This window comes from Sceloporus occidentalis, unplaced genomic scaffold, assembly GCF_023333645.1.
Source record: "Sceloporus occidentalis isolate IW3139 unplaced genomic scaffold, rSceOcc1.0.p SCAF_6, whole genome shotgun sequence".
NCBI lineage: Eukaryota > Metazoa > Chordata > Lepidosauria > Squamata > Phrynosomatidae > Sceloporus > Sceloporus occidentalis.
Window position 1 is genome coordinate 30,270,751 of NW_028316986.1, and position 25,557 is coordinate 30,296,307.

The 25,557-nt window shown below is 40.2% G+C and overlaps 1 protein-coding gene across 5 annotated transcripts in view; it reads right to left on the reverse strand.

Annotated features, from left to right (window-relative positions):
* Positions 1 to 19,617: 19,617 nt before the first annotated feature.
* The window catches only part of EML4 (EMAP like 4), a 246,570-nt gene continuing 240,630 nt past the window's right edge, over positions 19,618 to 25,557 (reverse strand). For all 5 annotated transcript variants that reach the window (XM_089529197.1, XM_089529196.1, XM_089529195.1 and 2 more), the window contains 3 exons: positions 25,440 to 25,538; positions 25,110 to 25,240; positions 19,618 to 22,926 (listed from right to left, as the gene is read on the reverse strand). In XM_089529197.1, coding sequence (XP_089385323.1) covers positions 22,459 to 22,926; positions 25,110 to 25,240; positions 25,440 to 25,538 — 698 coding nt within the window. In that variant the 3' untranslated portion in view covers positions 19,618 to 22,458. The remainder of the gene's footprint in view (positions 22,927 to 25,109; positions 25,241 to 25,439; positions 25,539 to 25,557) is intronic.

The window sequence follows — 25,557 nt, forward strand, 5'->3', positions numbered from 1 at the left end:
GAGGAAGCCATTCAGTAATACTGAGCTACACGGTTATAGTGCTACTATTCCACTTTTATTACTACAGCTGCCTCCTGTGGAATCCTGGGATTTGCAGTTAAAGAAAGGCATTTATAATTCTCAGCCAGCGAGCTCTTAGGCCTTACTAAACTAAATAGAAGGGTCTAAATCAGTGATTCCCAAACTTTGGTCCGCCAGGTGTTTTGGACTTCAATTATCAGAAGCCTCAGCCAGCTTGGCCTATGATCTGAGATTCCTGGAGCTGAAGTCCAAAACATCTGGAAGGCCAGAGTCTGGAAATTACTGGTCTAAATAAAAAGATTTTAGCCTGGGAAGGGAGTGCCAGTGTCTAGTGAGTAACCCTCTCTCATCAGCTGTGCTTGCCTTGGTTGGTGGGACAGAGAAAAGGGCCTCCCCTGATGATCTCAGAGCCCAGGCTTACTCACACAGGGAGAGACAATCTGCTAAATAACCTCTACCTGAGCCATAAAGGGGTATATAGGTCAGCACCAGTATTTTGAATTGTACCCAGGAACATACTGGCAGCCATTGGGCTGTTTCAACAGTGGCATTGTAACAGTGTGGCTGCAGCTCTTTGAACCAGATTAAGGGGCAAAACAGACCGGCTTGAAACATCAGCATGGGGTGGAGTGGGGGCATGGTGACTGCACAATGCATGCCCCAACACCACCGCCACACTGATGTCACACCACCCACCTGACCACATGGTGGTGTGCAGTTGCCGCAGCCCTGATTCAGCACTGAAAGGGACGGATGGTCTATCAGGGCGGTCTGTTTTGCCCCTAAGTTTCCAAGCACTCTTTAAAGAGAGTCCCATGTTATGGTAGTCCAAATGGGATGTAACTAAGGCATGTACCACTGTGGCCAGGTATCTCAAGGAATAATTGCAGTTGGTATACATGCTTTAAACGTGCAAAAGCACTCCTGGCCACCTGCTCATCCCACATTGTTGAGAAAATCTTTTCCTCCTCCAGGACCTTTTTAAAAAGACAGAAATAGAAGGTTGATTTCTTTGGGCTGGGGGAGGTGGAGGTGACCCTAAGCAAGGACTAGCTCAGAACCTAACCATTACAATTGTTTAGTGTATATAAAAGTGTTTGTAGTTTTGTGAGATATTTAGCCTTCTCTGTCAAAGAGCTTTGACAGAGAAGGCTAATTTTCTCACAAAACTACCAACAGCTTTGTATATTCAGAAAACAGATTTCTGAGAAGTGAATGTTTTTATATATAACAAGAGCTTTTAAGAAGGTACTGTACTGTTTAAAATATCCTTTTAAAAAGGCCCGCTTTTTATTATAATTGTGGCCAAGATACTGTATTGCCAGACATAACTAGGAGCAATCATCATAGTTATGTAGGATGAGAGCCCCCTCCAAAAACCTATCTTGTTGGTTTGACAGTATCCCAATTGAGGTTTTCCATAGTGCTACAGGTTGGCGAACTGACAGGGTTGCAGATTAATTGGAATAAATCAGAAATGATGATATTTAATTACACAAAAGGAGAGGAATCTGAATTTATAAAACAAAAAAAAAGCTTAGAGATAAGATTAAAAAGTAGTATAAAATATTTAGGAATAAATATAATGAAAGATTTAAAAGAAATGGAAAGTAAGAATTTGATAGTATTAAGGAAAGAAGTGGAGAAAAAATTGGCAGAATACAAGAAAATCCAACTATCTTGGTTTGGAAGAATAGCATTAATCAAGATGAAAATATTACCAAAATTATTATTATTTATTTAGAATGATACCATTAAAAGTGTCGGAAACCAAACTGAATAAATGGCAACAATTGATGAATATATTTTGTAATGGAGGGGAAAGAACGAGATTAAACAAATAATTTTGATATAAAACACAAAGAGAGGGAGGGGTATGCCTTCCCAATATAAGAGGATATTATAAGGCTAATCAATTGAGATATGTGATAGAAGGTATGATACGTGGGATAGACTTAAAATGGTTAGAATTAGGTATAGAGGAAGTAGATATGAGAATATGGATTATTTTTAAGGAGTTTACTAGGAAAGAAATTAAAACAATTGGAAACCCACTTATGAAAAATATATTAGAAATATGGTGTAAATATAAAAAAGAGTTAATGAATGAAGACTCAATAACAACACCAATAATAATGGAAAAGAAATTCCCCCCAAATTTGAGAAGATTGTTAGATAAGGAATTAAAGGAAAGGAAAATAGATAGAATAGAAAATTGGATAGATGTAAGAGTACAGAAAGGAAACATAAAAAAAAACCTTATGGGGATAAAAATGTCATGGTTCCATTATATGCAAATAGAACAATGGATTAAAAACTGAAGGAAAAGGAATGTAGAAAAGAAAAAGTACACACAAATAATTCAGAAAAGAAGAGAAATGGAAGAAAACGAAAACATGAAAGGAATCACCAGTAAAGTCTACAAAATGTTGATGGAGAATAAAGGAGGGAAAATAAAAGAAAATATTTTGAAGGGAATGTGGGAAGAAGAATTAGGATGTAAAATAAATGATAAGGAATGGGATAGAAATTGAGAACAAAGACATTTGAAAAAATTATCGGTATGGATAAAAGAAAATTATTATAAATTGATTTGGAAATGGTATATGACTCCAGTGAGATGACATAATATTGATAAGAATAATTCAAAAAATTGCTGGAGAGGCTGTCAAGAAGTAGGGTCATACATGCATATTTTTTGGAAAAAGTGATATTAGAATAGAAAATGTTATGAATATAAAAATAGATAGAAGACCGAGTATAGTTTTGTTATCATTGTATAACTTAGAGAAGTGGAAAAAAGAAGAAAAAGATTTGGTAACAAGTTAGCTTATAGCAGCGAGATTAATTATAGCAAGGTGTTGAAAAACGAAAATAAATGTAGAAGTGGAGGATTGGTATAAAGAGGTATGGAAATTAGCAATTAATGATAAATTGACATGTAAATTGAAAGTTTAATAAAGGATTATGGAAAAGAAACAATTTAAAGGGGATTTCGAAAGAATTTATTGAGAAAGCATTGAGAAAAGAAGATGGAAGATTACCGCCAAAAGATGAACTGAAATTTTGGATGGAATATAAGGATGGAAATGGCTCCGGAGAAGGGGGGCACTGAGGGGAAATATAAAATAACTTGTTAAAATGTAATAGAATGTAGGAGTATATTCATATATAGAAATACGATATGTATTGTATATATTAAGAATAATAATTAATACAATGAGTTTAAAAACAACAATGAATTGAAGCTCTGAAAAATGTCTCTGCAGCACTGCCTGGTCATAGAGCACAATGAGATCAGGTATCAGGACAGATCCTTTCGACTCCTGCCACAACAGCTTGTTTCAGTCTGACCTGCAATTGGGAAAGGGCTGCAGTCATTTTTCCTCCCAAAATCTAATCTGCAGCACTTCAGAAACCTTTCATTTGAGGCACTACCATGTAGTGTAGTGTAGGTTGGTTGGGGGCCGGGCTGTCACATTTGTTCATTATAGACGGTGAACATGAATCTGCAGCAGTTATGAGAGCTCAAGTCCAGTTTATGATATTGTAACAACTGAACTGAACACATTAAATTGCTTTTAATCTTGTTGATCGTTTAATTATATTTTAATGATGACCTTTTGTATGTTTGAATGACATTTTCATTCTGCTCATTTGCAAGCCTCTTTCAGACCCATGAAAAGGTGGGGTGTAAATAAAGTTGTTGTTAATTATAATAATAATGTCAACATTTGATTTCTTCATCTGCATTTGTGTTTATGTACATTTAGTTGGAAAATGTTGCCATGGAAACATTAAGGTCATGTAGCACAGTGTAACCCCAGTAAAAAATTTAAGCTTTTAGGTTCTGCTTGAAGCCTAAGGTTGTTGACCTTTACCTTTGGGCATCCATTTCAAATGTTCAAATTCTGGGTAGTGGGTGAGGTTCCAGTGGCAGTGATTCAATAACAAGTGGCAAAGGGGGCAGAAGTGGAAGCTCCTGTGGATTCTCCTTCTCATTGTAGGTTCTGCTACTAGTTCAGGATGGAAGTGAGAGCAGACAAGAAGAACTTGGAGAAGAATGGGAGGAAGTGAGCAAAGTCACCAAAGTCACACAGAACATTATCATAAAACCATAAATCCTCACATTGGTGGAGTGGATGTACATGGTCAAATGCACAGGAGAGGGCTTTAATGTTTACAGTATGGTAGTATTGCTGTAAATCAGTCACATAAAGTGTTGGTTCTTTGAGGTAGAAATGCAACTCCTAGCATTCCAAACCATTAGCAATGATGTTGGGAGTTATAGTCCAAAACAAGTGAAGGGTCCCCTAGTTCCCATCTCTTTTGTAAATGGCACAGCAGTACATGAAGACATAAGAAGTACATAAGTACATAAGAAGACACAGACATTTAGTGGTGTGTTCTGATAATGCACTATCGCACTTATTTGAAATAATGTCCCCTTTGGAATGATTCTTAAAAATGAGTACTAAAACTTTTTCACACGCATAATAAACATGATGTAGACAATTATAAAGGTTTCTGTTACTTGTCACAAAATGATACCTTCTTGGAAAGTCATGAATTTAAGTTGAAAACCTGCTCATTTGCTTCTAAAAGGGAGAGGTTAATATCTACAGAAATTAACAAAAAAGAAGCATAAACATTTCTGTCTGTACATCATGAAAAGTGGCTTCTTCACTGTTGGATTTCCCTGAATACCTGTTTTTACAACCAAACTTACAACAAAGGAGACCATCTCTGTTCCTGCCAGTTAATTCCTTGATCCAAGTGGCCTTAGATGTATAGTCGATAAGAGCCCAGAACTGTAATTAACCCCAGGAAGGTTCACTACTGGAATAGCTTCCAAAAGAACATTTCTAAATTATTAACAGACTGGAAGGGTGATGAACATTCTAGGAACATTCCTATAATCTGGGAAATGAGTCTGGCTGCTGTAACTAAGGCCTGGTACAGATGAGAAGAAAGGGACAGCCAGAGGCCGTCCTTTTCTTCTCTGGATCATTGCCATGGCAACTGCATGGCCCCGGTAACGATCCGCAGTAAAAAGGAGCTCCAAAATGGAGCTCCTTGCTGCGACGCTGCCAAGGCTCCATTTCCGCCTTGCGGTTACATCACGCATGCACCTTGCTGTTTGGATGTGGCGCGTGTGTGACGTAATGTATATGTGTGCTGTGTGGACAGTGGCATGTAATGATGGCACCATCCACACAAATTGGGGTACTGGAGCATGTGGTTGCTCCCAACCCCTAGTATTGCCGCCGCCATGCCACTTCCCACTGGTACGTACCGTACCATATGTAACTTAAATACATTTTTATAATGCCCACTTTTTATAAAATGTGTGCCATACATATTACATATAACAATGCAGTTAGATTACTGGTGTAACATACTAGAACAAAAAGTCTCCCATGCCTCTTCTACTTTTCTTCTGCTTTATCAAACCACGATGCATCAATGCAGATGCAACCTTTTGTCATCATTTTGTCCCTGCTGAGGAAAGCTGGAATTTATGGAGTGGGGCATTGGAATTAATTGAGGTTAGGAGATACTCCAGAATACACTGACTGTATATTTTATATGCATATCTATTTATACAATAGTTGCATGTTTTGTTTTATTTTCTGCTTTTCTGTTAATTTTATTACACTTTGTTTTCTGGCTGTGGCTGTATGGGTTGAACACAAAAACTCAACACACTCCTTTGGACATAGAGCGTTTTTTTTTTTTTTAAACCTTTATGGTTTGGACATCTCATTGATATCAGGAAATGCTGCAGAATTCACACTTTTTAAAGAGTATGATTGTTAAAAATAATCTTAGTGTGTGGATATTAAATAAGAACACATCACTACGTTGGAATAAATTGAGATTAGATCCAGTGCATAGCAAAAACCAATAATGTAAAACAGAGATAATGACGAGGGAGAACCTAAATGAATTCAAGAAAGGTAACAAGGAAATCAAAATAATTAAAAATTTCCCATACCTTGGATCAAATATTGACCATAATGGAGACTTTAGTCAAGAAATTCAGAAGAGGACTAGGAATGGGAAGGGCAGCCATGAAAAGAACTAGAAAAGGTTGTAAAGTGTAAAGATGTAAAGGCATACAACTGAACACTAAAGTTTGAATTGTCTAAGCCATTGTATGCTCTATCACCATGTTTGGATGTGAGAGCTGGCCAGTGAAGAAAGCGGACAAGATGAAAATCAGTTCATTTGAGATGAGGTGCTGGAGAAGAGTGCTGAGGATACCATGAACAGTCAAAAAGGGGGGGAAAAAAGAGTCCTTGAACTGAACTCTTCCTGGAAGCCAAGATCCCTTTCAGTCGCAGTCTCGTTAAGCCAGGTGTCCGCCATCCTGCATCTATGCATTTCATTTTTCTGCCTTAAGTGCAGTATCTTACATTTCTCCATGTTAAATTTCATTTTGTTAGCTTTGGCCCAGCTTTCTAGTCTATTCAAGTCATTTTAAATTTTGATCCTGTCCTCTAGGGTGTTAGCTGCTCCTCCTAATTTGGGGTCTTCTGCAAATTTGATAAGTATGCTCTCAATTCTGTCCTCCAAGTCATTGATAAAGATGTTGAATAGCACTGGGCCCAGGACAGAACCCTGTGGGACTCCACTAGTCACTTTTTTCCAAGATGAAAATAAGCCATTGCTGAGCACCCTTTGGGTTCGGCCAGTCAACCAATTACAAAACCATGTAAGTTACCTTGCTTAGCCCACATTTCACTAGCTTGTTTTGAAGAATGTCATTGGGAACCTTGCCAAAGGCCTTACTGAAATCAAGATATACTATATCCACAGCATTTCCGTCATCTACCAGGCTGATAATTTTATCCAAAAAAGAGATTAGATTTGTCTGGCATGACTTATAAATTTCTGCATATAGGTACTTGTTGATATCTCTTGAAGAAAAATAGCTTATCAAATACATCTTCCAGAAAATTACTGCAGCACACAAGTTAACCATTTCCAAAGATGGAATTGATATTAATATAGAATTATATCAATAATATAATTTTTATTTTGCCATCTTCTCTCTGCAGTGGCCCTACCATGTCTTTCTTCTTCCTTTTGCTAAAGACATATCCCCCAAAGCCTGTTTTTATTGTTCTTAACCTGTATTTATTCTGCATTTTAGCTTTTCTGACTTTACCCCTACACGTGTTCGCTATTTGTTTGAATTCTTTTTTGGCAATTACCCTCTTGTTCCATTTAAAACTTAGCTCAGTTGAAAGTTCATTAATCATCCATTGTAGTTTCCTCTCATTTTTCTTCCTCTTTAGAACTGTTTTAAATTGTGCCTTCAGTATCTTCCTTTTGATAAACTCCCATCTGTTGTGAACTCCTTTCTCTTTTAGTATTCCTCACCATAAGATCACCCCCAGTATTTCTCTAAGTTTACTAAAATCAGCTCTCCTAAATTCTAGAATGCATGTCTGACTATGTCTGGCTTCTCCTGTCCACTGTATAACGAACTCCAGGATAACACGATCACTTCCACCTAAGGATTCCACCACTTGCACCCAATTAACCAGGTTACCTCTGTTGGTTAGGATCTAAAATAGCTGACCCCCTTGTTGCCTCTTTCAGCTTTTAGACAATGAAATTGTCTTCAAGGCAAGTGAGAAATTCATTAGAACTTGAAGATTTTGCTGAGTTTGAATTCCAGCAAATTTCAGGATAGTTGAAGTCACCCATCATTACTACATCTCTCCTTTCTGAGTGTGTGGTCATCTGTTCTGGAAAGGCATCATCCAATTCCTCCATCTGACCTTGGGGTCTGTAATAGACTTCCACAACAATATACCTATTGTTTCCCTCCCCTTTAATTTTTATCCAGATGCTCTCCACCTGGCTTGTAGGATTGATGTCCTGGATCTCTTCACTGGTGTAAATATCCCTGACACATAATGGTATTCCTCCTTCTTTCCTGTTTGGCCTGTTCTCCTTAAAAGATTTTACCCCCCTGTTACTCCATTCCAATCATGAGACTCATCCCACCAGGTTTCAGTGATGCCTATTATATCATATTTGTTTTGTTGTGCTAGGAGTTCAAGTTCATCTTGCTTATTTTTCATGCTGTGTGCATTAATGTAGAGACATCTAAGACCACATGTCCCCCCTATTTGCTGCTTGTAAAAGTTTTTTTTTTTTTTTGCCTCCCACTATTGGGCCCTTGCACTGTTTACCTTGTTCCTTCTATGACAGTTTGACTATTTCCTCCAGCCCTTTTGCCTTCCAGAATACTGTCTTCCTCCTCCACAAAACTCAGTTTAAAGTCCTCCTGATCAAATTTTTGAGACTATTGGCCAAAACGCTTTTGCCAACTGGAGTGAGATACAACCGATCCCTTACCAGAGGTCCCCCCTCATGGAACCGCAGCTCATGATCAAGAATCCAAATAGTTATTGGTGGCACCATCTGCTGAGCTATATCTGCTATTTTCCTGCTATCTTCCTTCTTGAACCACACTCTTCAACTGGGAGAAGAGATGAGATGACAACCTGTGCATCCAGCTCTTTCAGCTTCCTATGCAGAGCCTCATAGTCCCTTATGATATTCTGAAGGCTGTGCCTTGCAGTATAACTGGTTCCCACATGAACCAAACGGAAGAGGTAATGGTCAGTAAACTTGACAAGTCTTGTCAGCCTCTCTGACACATCATGGATCTTTGCCCCAGGAAGACAACACACCTCCCAAGACATCTTGTCAAGCCCACAAACCACTGCTTCTATACCCCTCAGGAAGGAGTCCCCACCACCACCACACATCTCCTCCAAGGCTTAGCAGTGGCTGTTCCCTTTGGTGGTACTCTCAGACTCCCTGCTCTGTCCCTGAATTCTATCCCTGCTGTGTTTCTCATCATTCCTGATAAGGGAGAGAGCTTCAAGTTGATTCTGTAGCTGCAAACTCACAGAACGATCCCTGGTTTCCCAACTTCTCTGTGTGACATTTTTTGAACCATCTACCTCTGTTCTTTATGAAATGACCTCCTCCTCTGCAGCAACTTCTACTGTGTATTTCCCATCCAAGACCCTCTGGTCCATTCTGTCCAAGAAAATCTCTTGCTCCCTAAGATGCTGAAGTGAAGATACCTGGGCCTCTAGCTGTTGGACTTTCTCTTCTAAGAGGGCTACCAACTTGCACATGGTGCAAGTGATGTTCCCCACATACTTAGGCAAGAAGACTTCTCAGAGAATATTCCAAGCTAACCAAAATGGAAATATGGAAAGGGACAGTGGAGTTTTAGGGGTTTGCAGGAGGTGGCAATTACCTGTCCAATGCGTAGACCGTGGAAAACTGGAGTGGATCAGACTGAGAGATCTGAGAGCGAAACAGAACATACACAGAGTGCAGAGGTGTATGCTGGCTGTGTGCACATAGGCTAGGTCTTGGAACCATACTTATACTTAAAATCTTATCCCAAGCAATGGGCTATCATGTCAGGTAACAAAGCTTGGATGTCCCTTTCCCAAGAATCAACAATGGGATTCTGGATTGATTGGTGGCTTTACTTTTAGTGTGACAAAAACAGTGATTGGATCAGGATATTCCCCAGGATGGATGGACAGGGAAGTTTGGCTGGGAGCACAACAGGTGGTAGGCAGAGAAGTTGTCTTACTGCTTTGGATGCAAGGAATTTCTTCATCTCAAGTTGCAATATGAAATGCAGATGGCCTGGGGGTAAGAAGGAGCAATTAGCTGACTTGTCTAGATTTCATTGTTACATCACCTGGATGTGCACATACCTTAGGACATATAGAATCATAAAGTAATAGAGTTGGAAGAGATCACAAGGACCATTCAGTCCAACCCATTGCCATGCGTGAATACACAATCAAAGCACCCCCGACAGATGGCCATCCAGCCTCTGTTTAAAAACCTCCAAAAAAAGGAGACTCCACCACACTCTGAGGGAGTGTGTTCCACTGTCAAATAGCTCTTACTGTCAGGACTTTCTTCCTACTGTTGAGGTGGAGTATCTTCTTGTGTAGTCTGAATTCATTACTCTGGGTCCTATTCTGTTGAGGAGCAGAAAACAAACTTGCTCCAGCCTCAGTTATGACACTCCTTCAAATATTTAAACAGGCCTATCATACCACCTCTTAATCTTGTCTTTTCCAAGCAAAACATACCCAAGTGGAAAGTGAAATCATATTAGTCTGGTATGACTTGTTTTTCAGTAACCCATTTTTTGAGATTATGACATTCCTTTATAAATGTTCACAGACTCTGTTTACTGATCTGCCCTAAAATGTTTCCTGGGATAGGCGTCAGATTAACCGAGTGGTAATTTTTAGAATCTTCTTTTTTCCATTTTGAAGATGGAGACAACGTTTGCCCTACTTCAATCTGCTAGGACTTCTCCTGTTTTCCAGGAGTTCTCAAAGATTATTGCCAGTGGCTCTGAGATTACTTCTGCCAATTCTTTTAATATCATCTGGTCCTGGAGACTTAACTTCATTTAGATTAAGCAAGTATTCCTGTACTACTTCTTTACTTATTCTGTGCTGCATTTCCCCTAAAGAAACAGACAATTTTACTTAATCAGAGTAAGGAGCTGAGTCATTGGGAAACAGCTATAACAAGGGGTGTGCCAAGCTCACTGTAATAGTAGCGGCACAGCTTGAGAGCAGCATGAGAAGCTAGAGTTGCTGGAAGCAACAGAGGAATGCAGCAGCAGCACAAGCAGAGCAACAAAATTCAGCAGGTCATATTAATGAAGTAAAGTATTGCTGGGAAGTGTTGTTAGAAGACTATTTTATTTAAAGCCCAATTCTAGAAGGTATGCTATATTTTGTTTATATGCTGCAACAGAATATATGATGCTTAATCTGTCAGGAGATTAAGCAATCAAGGACTATATTTATTCATTTGTAACCAACCTGGAAGGACAATTGTGTTCATGGAATATTTATATGCATCTTATATGAAAATAAATATTAGTTGTTCGTTATTTCAATATATAAAAGCCTACTGAGTCAATCTTTTCATCTGCAAACCTTGTGTGGCAACTGTGTTTTCCATATAGAAGATTGGAGATGGATTCCTCTGTATAAACTGCAGTATACTCTGCTATAAAACCTTAACATCTGCTTCCTTTGTATATATATGTGAGCTGACCTCCCCTACTCAGAAACTACCTTTGTGTGTACCCCATCCAGGATCATCCATTCCATTCTGTTATCAAAAATGTTACATTTCCTTTAAAGCACTCACAAATCAATATTATTTTAGGGGAATTTAATATTTAGGTGAATGATAGTTGTAATGTGGCCGTGGCAATATTCAGCCTGGGATGGCAACCCAAATATATACCATGTTCAAGATGAGACAGAACTCCAGAGGCAAATCCAAATTAAAATTATAGTTTGTTAGGAGGAATAAGCAACACACAGAGACGCAAAACACATGCATCCACTCAAACACACATGCAAGAGCTAATGAAAGGTGGAATAGATGAACAAATTTGAGATTTTGCTGATGATAATATGTTGCCAGCTGAAGATCTTGGCTCCAGTTGATGGGGATCCAGAACATAGAAAACTCAATAGCCACCTGGGACTGAGGTAATGCTGGCTAACGAGGAGGCTAGCTGGCCAAACCGAGAGTCTCTGCATGCTACCCAACTGAACCCAAAGAAAATGGTTCTAATGGCCAGTATTTGTGCTGCAAAAGCACTTTGATGGTAGAAATAAAAGACTTGGTGTGATTATACCAAACATTTTCCAGGAATTGCATTCTATTGAAATGAACATCCAGATCACTCACGGTTGACTCTAACTAGTCTATAAGCTCACTACTTTGCCCTGAGAAAATCCTAGTTCATTCCCATCACCTTTAGCATCAAAAGCTCCCCTTAGTTTGAAGTTGATGTAAAAATATAAAGGGGCCAAACATGTATCTAACAGTTCTGTCCAGGAAAACCTCTTGCCCCAAAATATGCTGAAGTGGACATACCCAGACCTTCAGCTACTGGACCTTCTCTTCCAACAGGGATACCAACTTGTGCTTGGTACAGGTGAAGTTAACCACATCCATAGGCAAGAATACAAATATACCACAACTGTTGCAGGTGACTGCAGCAGCTCCCTCACTGTCCATATTCAGAAGTCTTAAGTAGGCACTGAAAAAGGACTCTGTGCTTCTTCCCAAAAACTCCCTGGTTAACACCCACATAATCACCCCTGTTGGCTTCACCTATTCACCAAGGCGGGTTACATACCGCCATAAGGGACGTCCTTAGGACGTCCCATTTTGAAAAGGGGGCGTCTCTTCCAGACGCCCCTTACCCTGTTACGGACAGAGTCCGTAACAAATGGCAGTGGCCATTCCACATGGCCGCCACCATTTTGACATAACGGACGCTCTGCGTCCGCACATCGCAGCTCGGAAGTGACGCCGCGAGTGCGCGCTTTGGCACTTGCAGCGTCTCTTCCGGGTTGCCGGAAGGAGTGCGATTTTGTGCTCCTTCTCTGCAGCGCGGAGGAATCACGCGATTTGGCTGCTGCGACTCCTCCGTGCTGCAACTGGCAGCGGCCCGAGACCGCCCCTTTTGGGCGGTCTGTAACGGGCCCAAGTTCTTTCACCAATGTCAAGAGCCAGGAGCTATAGCTATATAGAGAGCTAATGGCTTCTTACCCAACATACTGCAGTCTGGGGGGGGACACCTATAACCAATGCATTTTCTAGGGAATTTAGTACTTAGTACTTAGCTCAAATGGGATCTGCAGTGCGGCCAGGTCAACAGCAGCCTGGGATCAGCCCTTTCTATACCAGGTCCAAATCAGACTGAACTTCAGACACAGATTTCCAAATAAGAATTGTAGTTTTATTAAGGGGATATAAAGCAACACACACAGAGACACACACACACAACATGTTCACACACACGCACACACACAAGATTCCCAAATGGGGAAAGAAAGGAATGAAACTGAATTGAATACAATGGGTAATACAGGTGAATTCCTCAGAAAAAAGGGATTAACATACTGGATCGCAAACCCTTTGTTTTACTCCTGTGCTTCCAGTCCCAGTTCTTTAGCCATGATCTCTTCACCCTGTCCAGGTGTAAAAAGATAATGCTGGCATTTTTTATGATTTCATAGAATCCTAGAGTTGGAAGAGGCCCCAAGGGCCATTCAGTCCAACCTCATTCTGCCATGTAGGAACTCTCAATCAAAGCATAGTCAACAGATGGCCCTCCAGCCTCTGTTTAGAAGTGGGTGGCAGAGGCCATGCTCGCTCTGGTGAGGGCATGAACCCATTTTCTGCTTTTGTGGAATGCTCTGTGGAAGCCAAAGAAAGACCATTTTAGAGTTGGAAGCTTCAGCCCCTGCTGGGCCCTGTATAGGTTCCTTTACAGCCATGGCCAAGATGGCCGTTGTACATGCCAGAGGAGGAGCCCTCTGCCTCCTTCCACACCATCTCATAAGAATTCAAAAGGAATGTGCAGGAGCCCTGGTAACACCACCATGTGTTTCCCAGGCTGCAATAGGTTCTCCCACACCTGTTGGGATTTTGGGTGACATTGGGGCCAGAGATGGGAAGGAAGGGGTAGACCAAGAGTTTATGCCCCCATCTGCCCTCCTGGCAGAGTCCCAAACCTTATGGTTGGCATAGTGACTGCAGTGGCAATGGCAGAGGCCTCCTGGCAATGAGTGCCCTGAGTGAGGGCATTAGATCTAGCAAGGGTTCCTTGGTGGCTGGAGAGAGGGGGGCTCTGGTACTCACCCCTTCTCCTGTGTCTTCTGGCTGGCTTGCCTCTCTGACCTTGGCCCTGTTTCAGGCTGGCCAGAGGTGATGCAGAGAAACACTTTGCCATGGCTTTTGGCTGTCCTGTCCTCTGAACTATGGCCCTAAACAGGCTGGGTAGAGATGCTGAGAAGGGAAGTTTCCATAACTTCCGGCCAGTTTCTTCACTGATCCCTGGCCCTAACGGGCTGGGCAATGTGAAGAAACAGGGACATGGAGAGGACACCCTTCACCATCTGTTCCCATGGCTCCCATGTGCTGCAAAGCTGTTTGCAGAAATCTCCTGTGCTCCCACCATGAGGGGGGGGGCAGCTTTGGAGGAGAGGGAGAGTAATTGGCAAAGCCATGACCTTTCTCCAGTCCTGGGAGCCCTTGCCATATTAAATCTTTCTTGGTTCCAAGGCAGTAAGAGAAACGAAGAGAAGGAAAAGAACTGGAGTAGCTGTAGTGAAGAAGTTGCAGAGCGACAGCAAACACATCCTACTGGAGTGATAGGCAGGACAAGACATGAAGGTGGCCTCCCTGAAACTCCAATTGCTAGGTCCTAAATGCAGGAATTCAGGTCTGCTATGGGTCTCTATCTGGGCATCCACAGCAGAGTCATACTCTGGTCACCCATGCCAACTTTATTCCCCAGGCAAGTCTGACTCATTTCTTGTGAACAAAAGCCCCACCTCCTTTAGTTGAGGCTAATAATTTTATTTAATTCTATACCTGAACATCCATCTGAGAACCAGGGTGATGAAGTAGTTTGGGCACTGAGCTACAATTCTGTAGATCAGGGTTCAATTCCCCTCTCAGCCATAGAAACCCACTGGGTGACTTTGACTGTGTCACATACTGTCAGCCCCAGAAATGTCTGAGATAGCTTCACCTTAGGGTCAGAAATGACCTGAAGGCACACAAGAACAACAAACCTGAACACAAGCATCTAGGAAAACCAATTGGACTAGGCTCCCAAATTGTGTTAACACAGGACTTGGGTATTCATGTATAAATAGTATAAATATTTCCATTTCCAGTTTTTTTACATATTATTGTAGAATATGTCTCTTCTCAAAGCCGATTTGTGAGGTTCAGAATAATATGTGTATTCACTGGCATTACCATATTTTGTCTCCGTGGAAAATTAGAATAGTTTCCCTTGATTTTTTTTATCTTCTTAGTTGATTTCCTAACACTGGGTTTAGTAACCTATTCCAGTCTCCCATCAGTACATGCTGGTCATAATTCAAATCTAGAAGGTTGATGTTAATTTTATTTTATAAAACTTTCCTATATTCTTTAAAGGTCCATATATTCCTGCAATCAATATTTTCCCCCTTATAACTGAACTTCTACTGCAATGAATCTTCCCGTTGTGTTTCAGAATTTCTTTTGCTGGTATATAAGCAATTTGGCTTTTCTTTTTATTTTTCACTGCAATGAAGCCTTTGCCTAATTTAGGGTTTCTTGCATATCTTTCATCTTGCTGCCTTAAGTGTGTTTCCTGGATACATATAATTTCGACCTTTGATTTTTCAAGTATATAGAAGACTTGTTTCCTTTTATGGGGGAATTCATACACCTAATATTCCATGATAAACATTTCATTTTATTTTCTCTTTTCAATCTTTAGATTAGTACTGAACTGTCTTTTGCTATATCTTCTCTTGATCTTAAATGTGCTTCATCTAAGTCTTCTTCTTCCTCTAACAATTCTTCTTCTCCAAATTCTCCCTCCTGTTGTCTCTCTTCATTATCTTCCTCATCCTCTTCTTCTCTTGTCTCTATTTCTTTCTGATTGTTTACCATGTCCTCACCTCTCTCTTTGTCTCCTTTTCCTTCATTTTCTTTTCTTGATTTTGCAAGCTTCCCCAAAATTATTTTGCCTTCTCTACTGTATTCACTTTATAAATTTTATGTTTCCAGGTGAATGAGACCCTCTGCATTGGTCCCCATCTGTATCTTACCCCTTTGACTTGTAAATATCTTGTTAGAAATGCATAGTCTCTTCTCTTCTTTAATATTGAAACAGGTACATATTTAAAAGTTTAATTTCTATGTAATCAATCTTTAATTTCCTTTCATATCTCCTTTGAACTATTTGATCTCTAATTTTTTTCTCTAGTGAAATATATCTTTCTATCTTTCAGCAGGTTCTTTTTTTGCCATTGATGAGTTAACACAGATTTTTTAAAATCAATTTCAATATCAAATTTTTTTCTTGATAAGCCCATCAAATCAAATCCATCAAACTGTTCCAAGCTCTGAAAGGTGTTTCATTCATTATAATAGGCAAATTTTGAAAAAGATACATCATTTTTGGTAATACTGTCATTTTCATAGTGGAAATTCTTCCCAACCAAGATAAATTTAATTTGTTCCATTGATCCAATTCTTTCTTTATCTCTTTCCAGGTTTTTCATAGTTATTCTTAAACAATTCTGTATCTTTTGTAGTCAAATTAATTCCTAAACATTTTACCTTCCTTTCAGTTATTGCGGAGGTGACACTTAAGAGAGTCCTGAGTTCAAGTCTCGCAGTGAAGAATTGGTGGGATAGTGGCCATCACCTTCACATAATTGGTGGCACACTGAAAAAGGAGTGAAAGGCTTTGAGGAATTTTGGCAGTGCCACATTGTCACCTTCACAAATTGGTGTTAGTGGTGGGATCAAAAAGACCCATTGTGCTGCCATCCGAGAAAAGTTGGGTGGGCGAGTCTCATTGTGACAATGATATAAAGGCTGATTTGACTGTGTAAATCACAGAGGAGATCAATTGCTGCAGATAGAATTTGTATCATTCAAGTTATAGATATATTATGGGCTCTAACAGAGTTACTTGGAGCTAAGAAGTACTATTCACATTTTAGATAATGTTATATAAACTGGAGTTCATAGTACTTGATATTATGGTTTTATTTTGGAACATTTATGTGAAAGAAATTTTACTTCTTGAAAGTCCATTTAATCCTGTCCTGAGGAATATATTGAAGTTGGAGTGAAAAATATATTAAAAGGACACACAAACACACATATAGCAAAAGCTGCTCGGTTATACAATGCTTTTAAATGTCTTCAGACTTCCTGGTGCTGCAATTTATACATTTACCCATAAACTTTATTTTTGTGGCATTTAAATAGAGTTTAAATATTCCTAGCCTTGCAATTAGTGTAATATTGCTTTGAAAAATCAACTGAGAATCATTTTGAAATCTCCCATCACCATGTATGGGTGGGTGAGGTGGGCAGTGGAGAAAGCTGCCAGAAAGATTAACTCTTTTGAGATATGGTGCTGGAGAAAACTTCTGAGGATTCTGTGGACAGCCAGAAAGACAAGAGACTTAGAACAGATCAGGCCTGAACTCTCCCTGTAAGCAAAGAGGATGAAACTGAGAAAGGATGACTACCTAGAAAAGATGATAATGCTAAGGAAAGAGAAGACTCTATCCTAGATGGATAGACTCAATCAAGGAGGTCACAGGCCTGAATATGCAGGACCCAAGAAGAGCAGTGGAGAACAGAGCTCTTGGAGATGTCTCTCACACAGGGTCACCATGCTTTGGGTTGATTTAACAACACTGCACCACAGTCAGAAAACCACTCTGGTGCAAGTCCTGGTTGCTATTAGGGCTTCCTCATTCCAAGAACTCTCTCCACTATTCACAGTTACTCATCTTGGCTGTATGTAGATCCTGTCTCCCACCTTTTTCTCCCAGGTACTCTTTACAACCATTGCTGAAAATTAATATTTTCTTGCATTTCTGTTGCTATTTGGACTCCTTACCTCCCATCCATTGGTATATTTGTCTGTCTATAGGTACTTCACGGATCTCATAAAATAGACTGAGTTCAAGACAGCGTATGCTACAAATGTTTTAACTTCAAAGACCCTTTTGTATACTGATGCAGACTAACATAAGTATGGTTGCTGCCACAATGCAAAATTTATGCAGTTTGACCACTTTAACTGTCTTGGCTCCATGCTATGGAATTCTGGAGTTTTCAGTTTGTTGCAGCACCAGACCTCTCTGACAGAGAAGACTAAATATCACACAAAACTACAGATCTCAGAATTCCATAGCATTGAGCTGTTAGTGTCAACATTACATTAATTTTTCAGTGTGGATGCAGGCTGAGTCTTTGAATACTAATGAGTTATTTTGAGTTACTCACTGACTCTCAGGGCTTGTCTACATGATTAAAATGTTTTTCAATCTGAATAACTGAGATCCAGCCACATGTGATTTGGAGGAATTTTGGCTTTTTTTGGGCCCCCTTCCCCCACCAAAAAACTCCATAAACTCCACTGCAAAAGAATGTGTGGTTTTTACTGGAAGATCTGTATGGACATAATCAAATGTCTGTCTGTCCATCCACTTCACATGTATTCACATGGCTGTATATGTTTGGTAGATAGATGGCAAATATATACACATTTGCGCAGCCAAGTGCAGACAATGAAGCTTCAATGCAAATGTCAAAAATCTGCAGCAATTCACAAAATACTTACATGTAGACTAGTCCTAAGACTATCCGGCCTTACAGGGTTATTGTTAGGATAAATGGATAAGAGGAGTATTGTGTGAGCCACTTTCCATTTCTCAAAGGAAATACAGCATATAAAACAGGGGTGTAGCTATGGAGAGGGGCAAATGTGGGTTTTGCTTTGCAAATAGGAATTCTGTCATTCCAAATAAAATTTTACTTCCGTCCCAAATTTCTAGCATTGTAGTAAATGAAAGCTTCAGCAGAGCATTTGGAAATATAGTTTAAGCATCCAGAGAAAGTGGACACGCATCCAAGGGAATGCAATTTCTAATAGTGAATGATTTTCAAGGGCACTCTCTTGAATGCTGGAAATTTGGAGACTTAAGGAAAAAAAATCATTTGGTGGGGGGTTGGTTTTTATTTAGGGGCAATGCTCTTATTTTGCCCCTCCCCAGTTATACTTCTGATTAATGAAATGCTTCTGACTGTGGTTGACCTGGGTTTCTACCTGTGGCTATAATCATCTTGGTCATGCTACATGTAAAAAGGAGAATGCCACCAGTAGTTTGCTTTTCTGACCCCTCCCCCCCAAAAAATTAGGTCTATGGAGACCAAATCAATAGGACTCTGCAAGAAATAAATTGGAAACAATGCAACAATGACAATACTGATGTGGCCCCCAATATGGGAGGACCAGGGCAATGGTCCTCCTCTTCCTCTCCCCCTTTAAAATGGTGGTTTATGTGAATTTTTTTTTTTAATGAAGCTTCTCTACTATCTCCATCCTGGTAATGACATTCCCTTTCACTTCCATTCCAAGAAGTTAAGAGATTTTGTAAAAATTGCTGAGACATGAGAATTATGTCCCCCTCAAAGTTTTCTGGAAACTTTGAACTGGATCTTGACTTATGTTCTGCGAGTTCTTCATTCTGTCTTGTTTTTCCCCAGCTAAGGATGGATTTCTGTTTTTTTGGCCTCTGGGCTACTAATTCCCCATGTGGCTTTTCTTTCTTCAAAGTGAATAATGTCAAGGATGATGTTAAAGCTTCCCTTTTCAATGATGTATCCCAATATTTTTGGCATGGAGGAGACAGCAACTCTAGCTTCTTATTCCACTGCCAACATCTCTTGGAGATAAGGAATCAAGAGTTCAAGGTTCCCTTCCTGCGTAGCTGAAACACTTGCTTACACTGTGTGATAGTCTTGCTTAGTCCATGTGATTTGAAACTTGGATGAATGCACTAGAAGTCAGGAGGAGAAAGACAAGGCTTTAAAAATTTCACCCCAAAGATGAAAGTATCACCATGTAATTACATATATTTTTTATTATTTTTAAATCTCCGATTTTTTTTTCTGCCATGAGACAGGAATGCATGATAGATAGAAATGGCTCAAATGTCTTCACATGACACTCTTAAATCATATTCGATTCACAATTTTCCCCTAGAACATCTACAGTTAATACAACCCCACCCATTTCCATCCATTATCACAGATTTAATTAACCATTTAACAGTAGTTGCCAGCAATTGAAAGGTGTAAGGCTTTTTCTTTTTGCATATTAGAAAAAAAAACCCACATTCCTCATTTGAATTACAACATGAGAAAAACCACAACTATTAACTCTCAGTTTACATGGCAACCCCAAGGTAATAGATACTTCCAAATGAAATGCATAGTTTCATGGTATTCAACACAGATGTAAGAGAGCTCTGTGCCACTGGTTTTGACTAAAAGTACTATGCTTACTAGATGTTCTTCACCTTAACATATTTCTTTCAAAGGCTGGCATCCAACTAGTATCCCTCTTCCTGGAGAAGGCATCTATCAGAACAATTTTCAGTTTTCAAAGGTAGGCTTGGGGTGGGAATGATTTCAAAGTATCTGTGGTGTGGAGATGGTTGAAAATCACACCATGTTTTTCTAGTGCAAGGATGGGCAACTATGTAGGAGTCAGGGGTCAATCTTTTCACCCAGAACCCACTTCAGGTAGCACTCCTCCTGCAAACCCAAGAGCCTCATTGTCCTCTGCAGCTCTTTCAAAATGGTGCCAAGAAATTACTTGTCATCACTTCCTGTTGCCATTTTGAGAGGGACTGCTGAGGAAAACAGAGATATTTGGGGGCAATAAGGGGCCTGGGATACTTGTGGGGTGGGGTTATTTTCATGTGTTTGAGGGGCCTTCTGTGTTATTTTGGGGCCAAAAATAGTTCACAAATCACACCATTCTAAAACTTGGGCAAGATGGGGAACTGATTGGGGGGGGGGGGGCTTCAGAGGCCACAAAAGGTGACATGCCTTTTGCTGTTGGAGGGACACTAGTTAGATCCATAATTTATACTACCCATGGGCAATTATTTGGCAAAGTGACCAGTCATGTACTAGAGCTTTCCAATACTGTTACTATTTAACAGTACAGAGTTGTTGTTTTTTAACAGAATAGATGGGTTGCTTGGAATCCACTCTCTCCATTTGAAGAGGGATATTTTGAGGTTTCCTGGAATGGATGTAAACAAGAGGAGATTCTCTCTCTCTCTCTCTCTCTCACTGCATCTGTCCTTTGGGAGTCCATTTGAGTTCTCAATGTTACCAATGACAAATAGATTAGATACCTGATCTGAAGCATTTACTCCTGAGAAGATACTAGAAGGGAATGACAGTTCTGATGCACTTTGGAATGGCACAATCACGTAAACGCTTGCACACTTAAGACTTAAACAAACTCACCCAAAGTCTCTAAACACAATTTCTAACTCAATGCTAAAATATCAGCACAATTTTTTTTAAAAAAAAATCTTATGTACTCAGAACATAAACAAGTAGGAATTTTCTTGAGCAAACTCTTTTAAATGTAAGAAACTCTAGTTTTCTTAAGAAACATGTAGCTGACAGGGTTTCCCCCCCTTATATATATTTTAAATGTCCTCCCCCCACCCCCAAAATGTAAAATAAAATGCCATGATATCCCATAACTGGCCAGGTCCAGCCATCACAGAGCTGCATGACTTATAAAATGGGGCAGGAAAAATAAACAAACTCTCTCTCTCTCTCACACACACACACACTCACACACACTGCAACACACAAGGAAAGAAAAAGAAAAACACTAAATATCCAACATAATCCAAGTAAATGAGACATTTATATTACAGCTATTAAAAATGATGTAAAAAAGAGCCTTTTTGATTTCTTCTGTTATTCTTGTTATCAATCCTAAAATAGTTTTTTTTTGCAAGTGACTGATTCACTAGATTAATCCCCAAGCACCAGATTTCATAATTTGATGGTAGTTCTCTGATATTTAGCCTCTTGTTGAGGAAGATTTGTATCAGAAGGCCAAGTTTAACTCAGGAAATTAGAACTTTTGTCATCATGCAATCAAGTCAGTTTATGTCAAGGTCACAGTAGGTATTCTTAAGTCTCAATATGTCTAGGCATGTCACTCCTTGAAAAGACATCATAGGTGGTTGTGGATTTGAAAACTAAGCAGAGCTTGCTGTCTTAAATTCAGACTTTTAAGAATGTCATCATCTGGGAATAATGAGGCTGTGTTCCAAAATATGAGTTCTCTTAGAACTAGCAGCACCTGAGGGAAGAGTGTGTGGAGGTTAATAGAAATTGGTAGTGTTAGAAAAATGCATAGGTGTTAAGAAGGCAATAGGCATGGTGCCCCTATACGGCTCTGCTGAGATGGTGTTCTCGTCTCCTCTCGTTCTCTTTTTAATATAAAAAAAGAAAGGAGTGCTCCAAAAGAGCTTGTGCTTGGGATGCATCACATAGCAGGTATTACTTGGTGCTTTTGCTTGGTATTAAAGGTTCTTTCACAAAAGACTCCACCCCTGCATTGCCCTCTCCTCAGCATACTGCTGGAGTTAATTCCTCCTTTCCCTCTATCCTCAGACATTCGTATCACACCTCTTTCTGACAGCATTTGCAGACTTATATTTAATCTATGGTTACATTTTACTTACTATCCCAACCAGCTCTTGACTGGAATTGTCATAGCGGGTCCTTACATTTCAATGCATTGAAAACAGATGATCAGACTAAAAAGCCTTCAGTGGAAACCCAGCAACTGGAGTGACTCCTGATTTGGAGCTGCTTCCCTTCCCCTACTTGAAACCAATTCCCCTTTATCAAAGTATGCACACTGAGGGAAACAAGTATAAAGACTGTCCAAAGTTGTTAAGACACTGGAGAGTTTTCTGACTGGTCTTCCATAACAGTGGATTCGCTCTGCTCCTCACTGGTTTCATTGGATGTCTCTTCACAATTTGGCTCACCTGGATCCAGACTACTCCCTTCACTTTGTTCCTCATTCTGCTCTTCATTGACTTCCACTGTTTGCTCCAGATTACTTTCCAAAGATGTTGGGGAACCATCAGTTACACTTTCAGTGGTAGCCATTTCATCAAATGGGTGGCTAGGAATAGGGGTGCTTGGCTGTACTAAGCTTTCACTGGTACTCATGATGACTTTGGGTGTACCCATTTCTACTGCAATGTCATTCTGTGGCAATGCTACTTTCTCCACAAGTCTCCATTGAATGATACTCATATCTTTGCCTCCAGTTGAAATCAAGTGACTGTCATTATGAGTGAAGCTGACATTTGTCACATGGCTGCTGTGGGCACTGTATTTATGACTCGGGGCCTGTTAAAACAAAGCCAAGAAATAAAAATCTATTAGGAGCAACATATCTCTTAGAACACATGACATGGCAATGGAATAAATTTGCCTATGAAAAGAAAGATGACACTTTCCATCTTCTCCAGTAAACTGTAAATTTCATCTGGCTGCATATTGTCATGGAAGATATATCCTTATAAAATGAGTATGGGCTTAAGATAGAAGATTTATTTATTTATATTGCTATCCCTTGAAGAAAATTGAATTATTGTGATATAAGTATATTAAGTAATGGAAGTATTGAGGATGTATAGAGAAATTGTACTGATGTGATATTGTTATTATTTTTGGATAGATTCCAAGGGGAACAGACTGGCCCTATTATCAGAACTGAGAACAATTATTATTTGAACTAAAACTCCCAGAATGCCTGAGAAAAAGCTAATATTGGGTTAGATGATTCTGGGAGTTTTTCTCCAAAATGATGGCTCTTCCAAACATGGTTTATTACTATTATAGCTCCTGGGAATCTGTCAGTGAAACCGTCTTGAATATATAAACAATCCATGCACTTTAGAAAACCAAATCAAACCAACATCAAACAGATTGGTATTTTCCAATCTGTGGTCATATTGTATTTCCTACACAATAGATAAGAAGAATCACAACTGCAATATTAACTATATCAGCTGCAGTGAGGAATACATACATTTCCATTAAATACATCCAATGCAATCATAGCATTCTGGGCAACTTTAAAAAGCTACTAGCAATCATGATACATATTTTAAAAAGTGCATTTTAAATTAATTTGATTACCATTGTTGCAATCTTGAGTACACACGATATTCAATGCTTTAAAGGTGCAAAATATTTTTACAAAGGTTAAGGTAACAAAAACAAAAAAACAGCTTCATTTATATAATGCTTTATATTGAACGAGCAGTGTCTAAACGGTTTACAACTGTAAGCTAATTGCCCCCAACAATCTGGGTACTTATTTTAGCAACCTCGGAAAGATGCAAGCCTGAGTCCTTTTGCTGGTATTGAACTCGCAACCTTATGGTTTTGAGTGAATGGCTGCAGTACAGGCATTGAACTACTGCATCACCAGGCCCCTAAACAACAATAAACTAGCAGTTATTGTGCTTAACTACTCACCTCTTTTGGTGCCATATGCCTAAATAATTTCTAATGCAGGGGTCGGCAACCTCCGGCCCGCGGGCCAGATGCGGCCCGCGGAGGCCTTTCGGCCGGCCCCTGCCTGCCCCTGCTGCCGCCGATTACGGCTTTTCCCGGCACCGCCATTTTGTTTTTCAAAATGGCGGCGAAGTCGCGTGAGTCTTTGCCACCATTTTGAAAAACAAAATGGCGGCAGCCTAGAGGCGAAGTCTCACACGACCACTTCGTGAGGCCTGCTGCGGCCGCCGGAGCCCTCGAACAGGGCTCCGATGGTGGCAGCGGGCCTCTGGGAGGCCCGATGCCGTCGCTGGGGTCCTCCGAGGGGGCTCCAGCAGCGGCAGCGGCCCTCTGGGAGGCCCGATGCCATCGCTGGGGTCCTCCGAGGGGGCTCCAGCAGCGGCAGCGGCCCTCTGGGAGGCCCGATGCCATCGCTGGGGCCCTCTGAGAGGGCTCCGGCGGCGGCAGCAACCCTCTGGGAGGCCCGTTGCCGTCGCCGGGGCCCTCCAAGAGGGCTCCGGCGGCGGCAAAAGGGCCGGCAAAGAGGAGGAGGCCTCCAGCGCTGGCAGCCCCCGCCGGCTTTTTTGCCAGCCCCTGACGGGGCCCCTGATCAGGACTTACCCAAGAAGACTTGCAACTCTAATTGCTGCCCAAGCTGCTTTGACTAAATATTAACATGGAGTATGTGTGAATAGTGCAACAAAAATTACCAGTATATTTTTGTTTACTTATGTGTCACAATAGAAACATTTTGTATCTTCATAGTGTAAGTATCCTGTGTACATAAAGTGTTAATAATGCTAATTAAATCCATTTCACCTCCTAGTTATAACACAACAAAAACTGGAGAAGTCAAAAGTGGGTGTGCAAATACTTCTACAAGGAACTGTAATGTAGTGTTGGAACTACACTGTCACCCCAGTATGAGTACATTAGAACACACATCCATCTGCTGATACATGCATCTTCTCCTCCCACAAAAAAAAATTGAACCCCTTTCTACCCTTTATTCCAAAACCCAGACCTACCTTTGCTTTGGAACAGGGATACTGAAATAGGTGGACTTTACAAAAGTCATCAGCAACTGCTATCACCTTCCTGTTGTGAGACCTGACAAGAGCATTTATATCGGTTCCATCTGATCCTTCAGGCCACACTCCTGCAATATCAGAAAATAAAAGAATTAATGCTGTTATCCTCTTGACAGGATGGTAGTAAAGGGATCTACTTCATGGTGTTACTGTGAGGATAAAATGGGGTGCCGGAAAGTCATGTATGCTGCCTTGAGCTCATGTGATGAAAGGCATGATATAAATGTAATTAATTAAACAAACATTAGACAGAAAGCTGTTACTCACCAAACACCTGAAATCCCAGCACACAAGTGTACGTTGTCCAATCTATGTCCTTACATTCTGAACGATTTCTCATTAGTTTACAACCAGCTGGAATGTCCCCTTTATAAAAATGCATAAT